General features: G+C 45.2%; 1 protein-coding gene and 1 long non-coding RNA gene across 12 annotated transcripts in view; one reads left to right on the top strand and one right to left on the bottom strand.

The window, feature by feature from the left end:
• ACO1 (aconitase 1) overlaps positions 1-2,128 on the bottom strand; it is a 60,219-nt gene extending 58,091 nt beyond the window's left edge. Inside the window, exon 1 of one of the 6 annotated variants that reach the window (XM_023627458.2) lies at positions 1,954-2,128. Coding sequence is in view for 1 of the 6 variants with exons in the window: in XM_023627457.2 (XP_023483225.2) it covers positions 1,453-1,564 (112 nt within the window). In the remaining 5 variants the exon portion in view is untranslated. Of the gene's footprint in view, positions 1-1,452; positions 1,673-1,953 lie in introns of those variants that run through there. The other 5 variants (XM_070248739.1, XM_070248741.1, XM_070248738.1 and 2 more) reach the window with 5 other exon arrangements.
• Positions 1,528-14,451, top strand: part of LOC102149554 (uncharacterized) — a 53,303-nt gene continuing 40,379 nt past the window's right edge. Inside the window, exons 1-3 of one of the 6 annotated variants that reach the window (XR_002803317.2) lie at positions 1,528-1,666; positions 2,051-2,176; positions 7,367-7,493. This is a non-coding gene — a long non-coding RNA (uncharacterized lncRNA). Of the gene's footprint in view, positions 1,847-2,050; positions 2,177-7,366; positions 7,494-14,451 lie in introns of all 6 variants that reach the window. The other 5 variants (XR_002803316.2, XR_002803311.2, XR_002803315.2 and 2 more) reach the window with 5 other exon arrangements.

The raw sequence follows: 14,451 nt of genomic DNA, 5'->3' as shown, positions 1-14,451 counted from the left end.
TGGCACGGGATCCTCACAGGTTCTTCTCAGAGCCCGCAGGCCCTGTGTGCAACATCACTGCTGCTACCTGCATGCACAGACAAGTGAGCTCTGCAGGCACAGAAACAAGGCAAGCCACCTGTGCACCCTGCCGAGTTTTCAGGAGGCCAGCAAGGCTCACGTTCGCTTATGTGAGGACCTAGTACTTGGTTTCCAAATGAGGTCAAGCTTGATCCCAAATACCAGAGGTACGCCATAGGGTGCTGTATGTTTCTACTCAGAGAAGGATCACGAACAAGGAACAGGCCCACTGAGTGGAGCCTCCAAAGCATTTCTTATACCAGCAGTTCTCAGTGTGGTGAAAGGGACCCCAGGGAGCCACAGGGTCAAACCACTTTCATAGTCATACCGAGATGCCCTCTGCCTTTTCACCCTCACGTGCCCAGGAGTACACAGTGGAGTTTTCCAGAGGCTACTTGACATGCGATATTGCAGCAGACTGAATGCAGAAGGAGATATAAGAATCCAGCTGCCTTCCATTAAACCTGACATTAAAGAGATTTGCAAAAACATAACACAATGCCACTTTTCTCAGTAACATCCTGTTTTGGAAAATATGATTATTTTCATAAATATATGTTCTGTGAGGTCTACTATTATTTTAAATTAATTATTAGAGTAAAAATTTCTCAATTTTACTTATATATCATAAACATCAAACGATGTAACCCACACAAACAAAAGCTCCTTACTATACTAACTTTTAAGAGTGTAAAGGGGTTTTCTGAGCACCCAAAAGTTTGAAAACTGCTGTCCTAGAGGCTGTCTCTGCCCGCCATGCAACACGCATGCCGTGCGGAGGGTCATGTATGATACAAGAAGGAAGATGCGCCCTTCTGACGTGCTGGCTGAACCAGGAACGGAGGCCCATGCTCCCCCTGGATCTCTGAATCAATCAGGGTGGGCTCTGCGCCCAACCTTTCCCCCGAGGCGTCTCTTTCCCCTCACGCATTTTCCCTTCCTCACTTGGTGTGCATTCTCCCACGTGCCTGCTCCTCAGTGAGGATTTCCCTGTGGCCAACCATGGCTTGGCGTGAGGACTCCCCCGCGCGGCCCGCACACCCTCCTGGGGCAGGGATTCCCCCGCGTGGCCCGCACACCCTCCTGGGGCAGGGACTCTCCAGCGCGGCCCGCACACCCTCCTGGGGCAGGGACTCTCCAGCGCGGCCCGCACACCCTCCTGGGGCAGGGACTCTCCAGCGCGGCCCGGGCTGGGCCGGGGCGGAGCGGTCAGGCCTCAGGAACTGGGGCCCGCGTCGCCTCGGCCTTGTCGGACCCCCAGCCCCGGCCCGCCCGCGCCTCGGCCCCGCGGAGGACGCCGCGCCGCTCCGGGCAGGGCGCCGCGCTCAGCCCGCCGCGGGGACTGGAAGGAGTCACCGCGCTCAGCCCGCCGGGGGGACGGGGGGGACTCACCGCGGGCGCACGGCGGGGCTCCGACGGCGGCCGGCGGGCTGCGGGGCGCGCTCCCGTGCGCGGCGCGGGCCAGCCGCCGCCTCCGCGCTCCGCCCTCTGTCCCTGGGGCCATCGGCCGAGGGGCGGAGCAGGGACCGGCCGGCGTCTGCGCGGGCCCCCACCCCCGCCCGCTGGAGGGACTTCGCCCTGGGCCTGAGGGGACGGTCGCTAGGCGGTCAGCGGCAGGAAGCGGGCGAAGCCTCCCGCGCCCACGTCGGCGGGCCCCCGCCTGGGCCCGGGGGGGGAGGGGCACTGCCGGCTCGCGCTGGACAGAGACCGAAGGGTGGGAGGACGCGCGGCGTTTGCAAATAACCGGCCCTCAGGGCAGCAGAGGCTCGGGGATCTGGCGGCTCCGGTACCCGAGGCCCCCCGCGTCCCCGCGCCCCCGCGCCCTGCTTCCTGCTCCCCGCCCCGCCTTCGCTGCTTGCACAGCGTGCCAAGTGCGCCTGGGGTCACGCAGACCTGCGAGGACGTCACCGGGTCCACGGTTACGAATGCAAAGCTTCTATGTGTAATTCTGTTTTTCTTTTCTTGTCCTTTTTTTTTTTTCACCGTGTAGCAGCACTTTACCACGCAGGCTGTCAGCGGTCGGAGTCAGAGAAATGCTGCGAGTTTACCCTGAGGGGGCCTTCCTCACAGGACCTGCTTTCCCTGGGTTGGTTGGAGTTGCGCCCTCTCAGGCAAGGTGCGTCCAAAGAAGTGATTAGATCTTTCTAGATGAAAGGTGATGGGTGAGGTTTTCATGCTCAACTTGTATGGAAAGTTACTGTAGTTTGCTATCTTGAGTTTCTGAAAAACAGCTTACGGGCTGAACAACCAATAGCTAATACGAATAGCGACTGGGACGAATTACCCCGCTCCCACTCTGCGGGGCCCGTGATTGGATCCTTACGTATGTTATTCACTTTGACTCTTCCAGCGGCCCTGTGAAATGAGGAATATTACTCTATTTTGCAGATATGAAATGTGCCAGAGCTGGGATTCAGTCCTCAGGCCTGGCTGACTCCCAAGCCCACAGTTTTCTCATTATGCTGCACTATAGGGTACAGCTTTCCCCTACTTATATTTAATTTTTAAATATAAAGGGTTATGCTTAATTTCAAAAGAGGGAATATTTACTATATTTCCAATATGGGACAGGACCTCCACCAGGTTTTCCTCTGGCTTCCTCCTGTTCAGGCATGGTTGTCAACAAGGGAGCAAAGAATAGACAATGGGGCAAGGAGAGTCTCTTAAACAAATGGTGCTGGGAAAAGTAGATATCCACATCCAAAAGACTGAAACTGGACACCTATATTACACCATACACAAAAATTAACTCAAAATGAATCAAAGACTTGACATAAGACCTGAAACCATAAAAATTCTAGAAGAAAATGTAGGCAGTACCATCTTTGACATCAGTCTTAGCAACATCTTTTCAAATACCATGTCTCACCAGGTCAGGGAAACAAAAGAAAAAATAAAATAGGACTACATCAAACTAAAAAACTTCTGCACAGCAAAGGAAATCATCAACAAAACGAAAAGACAACCTAACAATTGGGAGAAGATATTTGCAAACTTTATGTCTGATAAGGGGTTAATGTCCAAAGTATATAAAGTACTCATACATCTCAACAGCAAAGAAACAAACAAAGTGTTAAGCTCCGAGGAATGCCTCATTATCTTCTACACTGACTTCAGTTACTTGTGTAGACTGGACTTTCTCGGTTTATAGAAAGGTCCTAAATACAAGGTCCCATTAACTCTGTGTCATGCTTTGTAATCACTGTGCACTTTCACATGTATTATTTAATAGAAAGGAAGTGGTGTAAGAGAAAGGCAGTCTTACACAATGGTTCTCAAACCTCGAGGTGCACTGAAACACAGTCCTATGCAGTACTCTTGGAGATACTGAGCTTGAGGGTCTGACCACCCTTGCAGGAACACCAATGGTGGTTCCCAAACGGGGTGTTTCTTAGAATCACCAGAGAGCACTTACTAAGAATCCAGCCTCCTGTGTCCCCCACCTCCTAGAATGTCTGATTCATTAGGTCAGGGGTGGGATCTGTGCTCAGAGTCTGAGGAATCGAAATACTAAGGGTGATTCTACTCTAGCATGTCCGCAGGTTGGCACCAGGGAGCTGCTGCCTGGAAATACACACTCCATGAGGGTAGGACCATGCCAGCTTGTTCATCACCCCTAACACAAAGCCTGGCACACAGTAGGTGCACAGTACCAGTTTGTTGACTGACTGACTGTTGGTTTCTTTCTGCCCCCTGCTCTATTGTTTCCTCTTGGCCTGGGTGCTGTTCAGCCTTCTCTAGTGTGGCCCAGGCGGGAGATACCTGTATGGCAATGAGTGACATATAAGGAGGTCCTTCCAGGAATTCTTGTTGGAGGAACTCTAGAATACCTCAGTTCCTCACTGACTGTGGGTCTTCCTCATACCAGAGGAAATTGGAAATAAATGTTTTCTGTTCTTCTTTTTAAAAAAGTTATATTCATAATAAAGAAAGGCAATTCTTAGGCTCATCTTGGCCCCCCACAAATGTCCAACTGCCACTCCCTCCACACCTGTCATATTCTTAATTTTTGTGCTCTCTTTCTTACCTCCTGAGTGCCTGAATCCCTGAGCGGCCTTCCAGGGAACCAGGAACCCCTGGCCACCTGTTTTACATTTCGGCACTCTTCCCCTCAACATAGCTAAGAATAAAAGCCAAATGTGATAAATGTCCCAATGAATCTTGAGGCTGGTGACATTGTTGCCATTTCCCATGAGGAAACAGAGATTCAGGGTGGTGACGTCACTTGCTCAGGTCACATCGCTCATAGATGGCGATGCTGGGGTTCAAGCAAAGGCTGATCTAGCTCCAGGGTTTGTGCTTTCAACCTCTATGTAATCAACTATCATTTTACTTGAATGAAAATTATTGAGTACTCTGAGTTTATAAATTATTCTTTGCAGAAAACGAGAAAAACTTAAATGTTCTAGGAGGGGAGTTTGGTCCATCACCGTATAGTCTCGAGTTCCTTAGTCACTTCTTTTCAGGGCTTCTTGTCCCTGATGATAGCACAGGGGTCCCTGCTGCAGCCCTGTAATGCAGGTGCACACAGGTAAAGATGCTCCTCATCCTGGGAGATGGAGGTGTTGGAAATCAGGAGCAATAATGTCGTTGTTTGGAGGCTGCTGCTACTCACTTATTTAATATTTTCCCCCAGAATATGCTTTGAAAATATTGAAAAATAACAGTTAAAAAATAGCAAAGTTGTCATTGATTGGACTCACTTCCATGTCCAGTTTATGAAGAGACTGCTTTCACATATTAATTTAACGACTTTTTAGAAATCTTACTGTAGCCTCTGTGTCTCTTATGCTCTTTTCCATCCTTTGGTCTCTTTGTCCTTCATTCTGGATACTTCTTTCAGACCTGTCTTCTGGTTACTATAAAAGCAGTGGATTCCCCAAGCTCACTTTTCCTCAGCTTCAGAGCAAACTCACTAAATGCGTAGCATCCGACTGGGCCTCTACCTGGTGTCCCCAAGGGGAACCGATGCAACATTATTTTCATGCTACTTGCTGTATGTGAGTAATAGAGTACTTTATCTCTAACCCAAGAATCTTGTATCTTCTTCCAACGTCCATGGAACAGTAATAGGCTAAATTATTAGCTTGTGTAGGGTAAAATCTCAGAGCCTGACAGTTTTGGTGACAAGATGGGATGCTGGCAGAGACATGTCTTTTTGGGAGATCCCCTGGGCTGTGTTAGTGGATATGAGAAGACTCTCCAGGATCCAGTAGCGAATGCTCTCACCCAAGTCGTGAGCAAGGGGCAGAGTGAGGGTCCCCCTGTTAATGAGTGTTTAGAGGCTAAGTGGCAAGAGGCAGGATTGAAACAATCCACCCAAATGATGTTTTGGTTGGGCTCACTGTCTTCAAGAACAGGAGGTAAAAGGGATGTTGCATGGCACTGGGGCAGTGAAAATAGGGTAGCCAAAAGTGTTTGTAGCTGCTGAGTCAAGGGATCCCCAAAGCTTAAATAAATGACATCAGCAATAAGGAGACAGAGCTTCAGGTGGACCAAAAATAGATGTTCATTTGGATGAGCCCAAGCTGCTGGTAGCTGCCTGAAACTGAAAGTTGATGCAAAGCCTTGCTTACTGGAGTGGAATTGCTCTGTCCGTCTATACCTCTTGACTCCTCCCTTCCCCCACACTCCAACTTCAGCTGCTTTATGGAAAAAGCTGAGTATGCTTGGGGAACTTCACGGAGGGGAGAAACTCAGATATTTTTAGCGTTGTTGTATATAGGTGCCCAGGTCACAATCCCGCCCAGCTAGTTGGGGGTGCTGGATGCACAGGTGAATAAAGGCAGTGAGGATTGTGGGGGAAGCTGCAGTAATGGGTGCAGAGGAACTGGTTTTGAGCCTGGCTTGAAGAGATAAAGGATAAAAAAGCCATCCTTCACAGCCTGTCTCCTCTCCCTCCATCTGCATCCCTCTCACTTTTCTGGACTTCCATCAGCTGTAGCCCCTGTTAGACTTCTTGGTCCACTGGTCCATGTTCCCATAGAGTGTGGTTCTCAACTAAAGTGATTTAGCACCGCCCCCCCCCCCCCCGGGCCCCCACGGAGCATTTGACAATGTCTGGAGACAACTTTGATTGTCATGACTGGAGGAAGGTGGAGTGTTCTCCTTGCGACTAGAAACAGTAGAACTGCTAGATAGTAGGAGTAGAAGCAAGGATGCTGCTAAACGTCTTACAGCACACAGGACGCCTCCCCAGACAAACAGCTATCCAGCCCAAAATGTCACTAATGCCAAGGTTGAGAAGCCCTGCTGCAGGGAGGAAAAGCATCCAAAATTCAACTGAAAGGGTTTGGGCAACATTTTCTGTGAAGAAGGAAAATTAAAGTGACCTTGTAGGGAGGACCTTTTGGGCAGATTCAGTTACTATTGGGTCTTTCATTGTTGAACGTGCGTTGATGTTTATGTTGTACGTGCTGGTATCGTGAATGCCCGTGACGTCCAGGACGGATTCTTCCACTCGGCGACTGTGGCGGGTGGAGAGGTAATCTCTGTCCTCTTCCTGGGGGTCTAGAAAAGGAATATAAAATCTGAGAAGAAATGGAAATCATGGCTTTAGTTAAAGACTTACTGGTTGCAGAATGCAGAGGCAGTTTCCTGGTACAACATCGCCACCTGCCTGATGCGGGCATCAAGTACACCTCTTTTAAAATGGGGGGGTGGCTATTGACCTGTTCACCAGCTTTTGTTGGCCTGACCCATGGAGGCCTTGTGACTCTGTAGTCTGATGTCCTCATTTTGGGGTGGGTCAACTCAGACTTGACAACTAATAAGGAAAAGGCTCAATATACCTCGCTTGTCAAATGGAAGATTGGATATTCAAGGACGCAGTGGCCTGGCTCCAGCAGCATCTCAGGTTATATGAAAAAGTGGCAGCTACTGCCTTGGGGAAACTTTATTGGCATTATACTGCCTGAAGTAAAGCCACTGGCTCAGTGGGGCCCTCACTTCCAGAGGTTCGCCTTAATGCCTGGGCCGGGCTTACTGATGGTCTGGCTGAGTTGAAACCTGTTCCTGTCCATGGGGCTGCTGCAGCCGTTCAACTGAAAATTGGTGTGGTTGTCCACTCAGAACTCACTGGGCAGAACTCAAGGTCATTCTCATGACCCTGGCCAATACATCCTATGGTGAAACATACTTTTTACTGCCTCTTGGGCCAATGACTTAGCTGTGTGGTCCGCTATCTGGTCTGCCACTCGGAAGACTATAGACTCATAGATTAAACCATCCTGGCACGTGTGATGGGAACACCTTAGACCCCAGATGTACAAGGGTGCGGGCAGTTAATAATCTCTTTGTTGTCTAGATTGAACACTGCCACTTGAGTCAAACAGCAACTGCAGCTGACAATCTGTGAACATGGCTGACCCTGAATTATTCTCCAGTGCTGACGCCAACAATAGCAGCTCTCGACATGGAGCTCCTTTAAACAGGTACAAACACAGGGACTGGCACAACCTCGTTTCACTCTGTCTGTTACAAATTCACTTGCTTCTTTGATGGTTGAGAAGTCTTGGGTTATGCCATGTATGGAAAAGGAGGCTGCAACCACTCAGTGACACTGCCTGTGGGACATAGCCAAACCGATATAATGCTGATCCAAATCAAATTTAATGACAAATCGTGATAGAAGTTACCTGCTTGGGTTCTATGTTTGTGTATGGCTGGAAATGGGTCATGGAATGTCTCTCCACTGGGGATGCAGTTTGTTTTTTGGTCCACCTGTTGCCTCCTGTAATTATTAGCAATGACACTAAAGATCAGCAGGTCAGTGTAAACTCCCTTGTATGGGTTGTAATGGATAATGGACCAGCCTTAGACTAGACTACATCCTGATTGTCTGAAATAAAGTCCCTTGGTCTCCCCTGGGACAGGTGTCTGAGTCCAGAACCCTGAAAGGTGTATTTGAGGTCAATCCTGCAGGTTAACTTCATCTTGTTGTTTGGAGTCCTGTTGATAGTAGCCTTAATTAAATGCTGTATGAGACAAGTTTAGACAGATTCAGTTCTAGACTCTGTTGGTTGAATTAATCAAAGCAGCCAACAGAGTGACATACTTTTGTGAAAGTCGGCCAGAAGCCAAGACCTGTGGGGACAATGGGTGGATTGGTGGGGAAGGCAGTCTTCCCTGGGCCCTGAGCATGGCTGCACATTTTTGCTGCATATGCCAAGAATGCAAGGTCCTGCCTGCTCTTTACTGACGCCACTCCTCAGGGTTATGTTTACAGTGAACAAACTTGAGGGTTGAAATTATCTAAAGTCGGGCATTTGAAGGTATAGATGGTACAGTATTGTCTAAGAATTTATAATTGTTGAATCTGGGTCATGGTAGAAAAGTGGTGAATTTCCGAGCTCAGCATTCCTCATCTACGACTCAAATCCATGTATTACGTTACATTCTTTTGGGTCCCTGCACATCACCGCCATGGGACCTGGGGCAAGGACTTAATGCGCATGCTGCTTGCTGTGCCATGAGTAATAAAGTCTTTTTCTGTGACCAGGAGTCTTGTGTCTTCTGCCAATACTGATAAAACAATAACAGGCTCTTATTAGCTTGTAAGAAGGGTAAAATCCCAAACCCTGAGAGATACCTGTGTTGATTTTGGGGGCTGGAGGGTGGGGGGTGCCATGGTGTTTGGTTGAAGTCACCAGGCACAAATTTAGTTGTGTAATTTTGTTTTTACATTGAGGAAAAAATTCAGTTTATTGAACTTGTCTTGTAACTTAACCAAATTTTGCCAGGCTGGAAATGTAAAACTTTTCTATTTAGTCACTTCTTAAGCTTTATTTAAAAATTTTTAAGTTATGAACAATCTTAGTCATTTACAAAAGTAGACAGATTAGTATACTGAGCTCCCATATAGACACCACTCAGTTTCAGTTATCAACTCATGGCTAATCTTGTCATTTCTGTTTGCCTCCCTTCCTTGATTACTTTGAAGCACATTTATAAAATTTTATAATTTCATTTGTAATGTGTTCTATTTTAGAATCATTGCCTCGACCTTGCTTTGTTTTATAGTGTGTATTCGTATTTCTCAAGAGCTAGTTTGTGAACATAGGATAAATTGCTCCATTAATAATATTTTTTTAAAAAGCATTGCAATTCTCCCTTTCCTCTACCCCAGAAATATTTTGGAGGCAAACAAAGCTGTACAAAGTTGCAAATGTGTAGCCTTAAGTTCTGTTGTTATTTTTTAAAAAATGGAAAAGTTAGAAAATAAACTAAAGAAAATATAAATTAGTAAACAGAAAATATTAATGAATTATAAAATATGTATTGACTAATTCTGAGAACTTTGAAAAAATATAAATAAAACATGTGAATCTCTGACAAATTAAAAATGAGGCAAAATATGCAAACATTCATTGAGATATGTAACTATAAATATGGATGTTAAAATAATTTAATACAGTGAAATACTCTATGCGAATAATTTTGAAACCCATAAAGAGACAGAAATTTCTGACATATGTATATGAAACTTATATCAGTTTAGCTTCCACACCTTAGAGATTTGGCTGATTTTGGTTCAAATGTTACTGCTATTTGCTTGTGACAATCCAAAGACCCTCTCATGCTCTGAGATTTTATGATTTCTCCATATTTTTCTAAGCATCCACACTCCTGCATCCATGCAGGCTGTCCTTATTTTCCCAGCAATGTCAAAGATGGGTCAACCTGCCCCTTTTCCATTTTCCATATGGAAACCACTCAAACCACAGCAAGACACCAGAGCCTGTGTTGGTCAACTATTTCCAAAATATCTTAAACTATCCCATCTGTGTTCAAATTTCCCCAATTGTCTCATAAAAAATTTTAAACAATTAGCTTGTCTAAATCAAACCCATAACCTTTTCTCTGTTAATTTACTGATTTACACACTCTCTTTTTTCCTTGCAGTTTACTTGTTGACGAAATAATTGTTCATCCTGTAGTGTTCTATCGCCTGAATTTTGCTAATTGCATCTCCATGATGTCATTTAATATGTTCTTCTGTCCCCTGCAAATCAGTACATGTATCTTGAACCTTGACTAGACTATAGTTCCATGTTTTGCACGGGAATACTTCATAGATGTTGTTGTGTACTTTTATCAGGAGGTACATAATATCTGGTTGTCTCTTTTTTGTGTGATGTGAGTGGGCATTGAGAATCATTGCCTAGACTCATTCATCCTTAGGGATTGCAAATGAAGATATTCTCATGGAATCTCTTCAAGTTGGCTCCTGAGTCCTTTTGATATAACCCAGCTGTCCCGGATAGCTTTCAGGCTTTCCTTATTCACTCACTTTGTTCATTTTCTGCTCTGGACTGAGAACCTGTCATTTCTCAAGGAAGCCTGGTTCCTCTTGGTAGGAAATGGTATTTGAGACCATAATCTAGGCACTAGGGGTGCTCATTGCTATTGGGTTGACCTTTGAAGAAACAATGCCCTTTCAGTGGATAGAGTTTTTGTTTGTTTATGAAAGACATCATTTTAAAAAATTTAATTTTATCTATGATTGTGTAAATTATATTTATGGTTTCAAAGTTGTGATATTGTGATTTGTAATAAGAAATATATAGTTGGTCTTCATCCTGTTTCTGGCACAGAGCTCCTAAAACTCTTGGAATTTCCTGAGTGATAAGAGGGGTAAGAGTGTCTTTTGTTCTGTTAATGAGGTGACTTTTGGAAAGTGCCTAAGGATGGGGCTGGTTGCCAGAGGAGCTAACCATGTGATTAGGGTTGGAAATTTCAGAGGGGCTGGAGGTTGAATCGTCAATAGCCAAAGATTTAATCAGTCAGGGCTATGTAATGAAGTCTCTATAAAACCCCAAAAGGGGGGCTGGCCCTGTGGCCGAGTGGTTAAGTTTGCTCGCTCCGCTGCAGGTGGCCCAGTGTTTTGTTGGTTCGAATCCTGGGCACGGACATGGCACTGCTCATCAGACCACGCTGAGGCAGCGTCCCACATGCCACAACTAGAAGGACCCACAACGAAATATACAACTATGTACCAGGGGGCTTTGGGGAGAAAAAGGAGAAAAATAAAATCTTTAAAAAAAACAAAAACAAAACAAAACAAAAAACCCAAAAGGACAGGGCTCAGAGAGCTTCCAGGTTGGTGAAGATGTGGAGATTTAGGGAGAGTAGTGCACCTGAAGAGGGCATGGAAGCTCCACACCCTCCCCCCGTCCCTTGCCCTGTGCATTTCTTCCTTCTGGGCTGTTCCTGAGTTATGTCTTTTTATAATAAACTGGTAATCTAGTAAGTAAAATGTTTCTCTGAATTCTCTGAGCCACTCTAGTAAATTAATTGAATGCAAGGAGGGAGTTGCTGGAACCTCCAGTTTCTAGCCAGTTGGTCAGAAGCAGAGTTGATAACTTGGACTTTGGATTGGTGTCTGAAGTGTGTGTGTGTGGGGGGGCAGTCTTGTAGGACTGAGCCCTTAGCCTCCAGGTAGATAGTGTCAGAATTGAGTTAAATTGTAGGACACCCAGCTGGTGTCGGAGAATTGCTTGTTGGTGGTGGGAACCCTCCCCACCCACATGTTGGAATTGGTGGCCAGACCTTTAAAAATTTAATCTGTAAAACAGGGTATATTCAGAGAAGTCTAGCTTGCATCCTAATCTTCAACCTATTCTTTCCTACCTCCAGTAGGTATCTTATTTTTGGTTTATCTTTCAATTCAATTTAATGAAATCAGATATGTGAATATGCTTTTATTCTTCATTTTCTTAGACATGCAGCAGCATCCTACATACGTTTTCTCCCCCTTGTTTTTTTGCCTAACCATATATCATGGAAATCACTCCATAGCAGCATATAGAGCCTTTTCCCATCCCTTTTTATGACTTTGTAATACTCTATTATGTGCATGTACCATTGATAGACATTTTCATTTTCAATCTTTGCTATTATAAATAGTGTTATCTTTGATATTATAAATAGTGCTTCAAAGAAAATCCTAGATGGTGTATCTTTTTGCATAGGGTACTAGCTGTGGTATTGTTGGGTCAAAGGGTAAATCCATGTCATTTTTGGTAGATATCACCAAATTCCTTTTTGTATTAGTTAGGGTCTGCAGTGGACTGAATGTGCCCCGCCCCCCCCATTCATATGTTGAATTACTGACATCTTGGGGGTGTAGACTTTGGGAAGGATTAGGTCATGATGGTGGAGCCCTCGTGAGCGAGATCAGTGACCTTCTAAGAAGAGATTCTCCAGCTCGTTCGTCTCTTTCTGCTGTGTAAAGATACAACATTAGCAGTCCGCAGTCTGGAAGAGGACTCTGGCCAGAACGCAACCATGCTGGCACCTTCATCGTGGACTTCCAGCCTCCAGAGCTGTTAGAAAACAGAGTTTGTGGTTTAAGCCACCCTGTCCAGGGTTACTTGTGATAGCAGCCCAAACTAAGGCAAGGTCGGACTTGGAAACAGAAACCACATCAGTTATCTGAACCAAAACAATTGAATGTAAAGAATTGTTTGCTAGGTAGTGTTATTAATTGCTGGACGGGTAGAAAGAGGACTTGGAGGTATCAAAAAGGCAGCAAGTGTAGGAAGCCGGCACCAGCCCTCAGCTGAGGAAACTTCCAGGAGGGCCCATGACACTGCAGCTCAGACCTCTGAGGAGACGGTACCGCTGGACCGCGGCTGGTGGTTCTGAGTTTGAAGTGGGGAGCCCTGTGGGCCTGGGACCCAGACCTTGAAGAAGGAGGTGGCCAGCTGATTCTGGTGGGGGACAGGGTTTTGCAAGTCTGGGGAAAACTGAAAACTGAACTTGGCCGCTGCTATGCGAAGGTGCTGCCAGCAGGGCGACAAGCACGGCAGGGCTGACTCCTGGGAACTGCAGGCAGACAGGAAGCCCCAGCAGACGGGAAGGAGCAGGTCCCTCCGTCCTCCTCTGGCCTCTCAGGCTCCCTCTGGTGCCCCTGTTGACACATCCTAGCTTAGAGCCACCTGACAAAACAGGTCCTGGCCCCAGCATCAAAAAGCAGAGTATAGGAGGATGGATTTGGAGCCGAGAGGCAACAATGTAATCACCTCCATAGGCGCAGGTGTGGGAGAGCTGTTACAAATCTCTGCCACCAGGTGGTTCACCACGGCTTTGGCAATAGATTACTTTGTCAAACTTTTAGATTTTTGCTGTCAGATGGTTCTTGTAAACACTGGGTCATTATCATCCTTTATAAACTGTTCTAAAGCATAGAAAAAGATGGAAGAGACAATCGTTCTTACTGCTTTTATGCTTATCATATGTAATAGCTTTAATGATGCTTGTAAAACACTACAACTATACAGAAACACAGCTGACACAGACTAACGAACGACTCCATGGCCAAGGATGAACTGACTGTGCCAGACAGCCTAAACCGTCTGTTGGCAAAAGAGAACAGTGGGGTCCTCGCTGTGTTCCTAATAAGCAAAATAAAGAATCTCCTGTATTCTTATCTCTTTGAGTTTTGGTTTGTCCTGCTCAGATGCAAGCCTAGAACAGCTTTTGCTTTAAAACAAGGCTCTTTATTAAAAAGTTCTTATTCCTTACTTATTTTAAGATTACCTACATAAAAGAGAACATCTGGCAAATACCCCTGAAGGTTGTTTCCATTTCATACATATTTTTGACATTCGTACATATTTTTATGAAAGCCAACTAATCATTTATAATTTTTATATCTTTACTGATAAAATAATTGTTTCTAAACTTTTCTCTAGCTAGGCATCCCAGTCATTTAAATATATTGAGGATCAAAATATGCTCCCCACTGGGGAAAACCACTCAGATACATCCTCTTACATTCTAGACACATTCTCCATTGAGTTTTGAAATCTTTGATTGAAATCTCTAAAGGTTAAGTCATCATATAAATAGCAGTGCTATTAACAATCACAAAATTAATGAGAATAATAATGAGCTCAAGCGTGTAAAATGCCAGAGTTAGCATAAACACTGTAATGCCTCTGTGTATGACATTTTTGTTTTGCCATAGGGAGAAGTTTCTGTGAGCTGGCTCCCTGAGTAGAACCAATACATTATTACTGCAAATAAACTGCTCATTATCTAAGTTGATTCTGCAACTTTTAGAGAAAGCAAAATGAGGTATTCTTGAAGCAGACATTTATTGCTGTGCAGTAGAATAAAAAGGTGGTTTTAATCAGAGGCGAAATTAAGAACATTTCTGTCCATCACTTTCATTATCATTTTAGAAGTAAAACATGTTCCCTGCAAAAAAGCTTTGAAAATATACACGTGTGCACACACACACACATGCTATTACAAACTGCCCTTAATCCTACCGCTCATGGATGACTTATTACTGCTAATATACTTAGTTCAGTCTCTATTCTATCTCAGGAAGTGGGAAGCACACAGTAGGTAGTTTTATATGTTGCATTTTCTTCAAAACAT

This window comes from Equus caballus, chromosome 23 (genome assembly GCF_041296265.1).
Source record: "Equus caballus isolate H_3958 breed thoroughbred chromosome 23, TB-T2T, whole genome shotgun sequence".
Classification (NCBI taxonomy): domain Eukaryota; kingdom Metazoa; phylum Chordata; class Mammalia; order Perissodactyla; family Equidae; genus Equus; species Equus caballus.
This window is presented reverse-complemented; position numbering and strand designations above follow the sequence as displayed.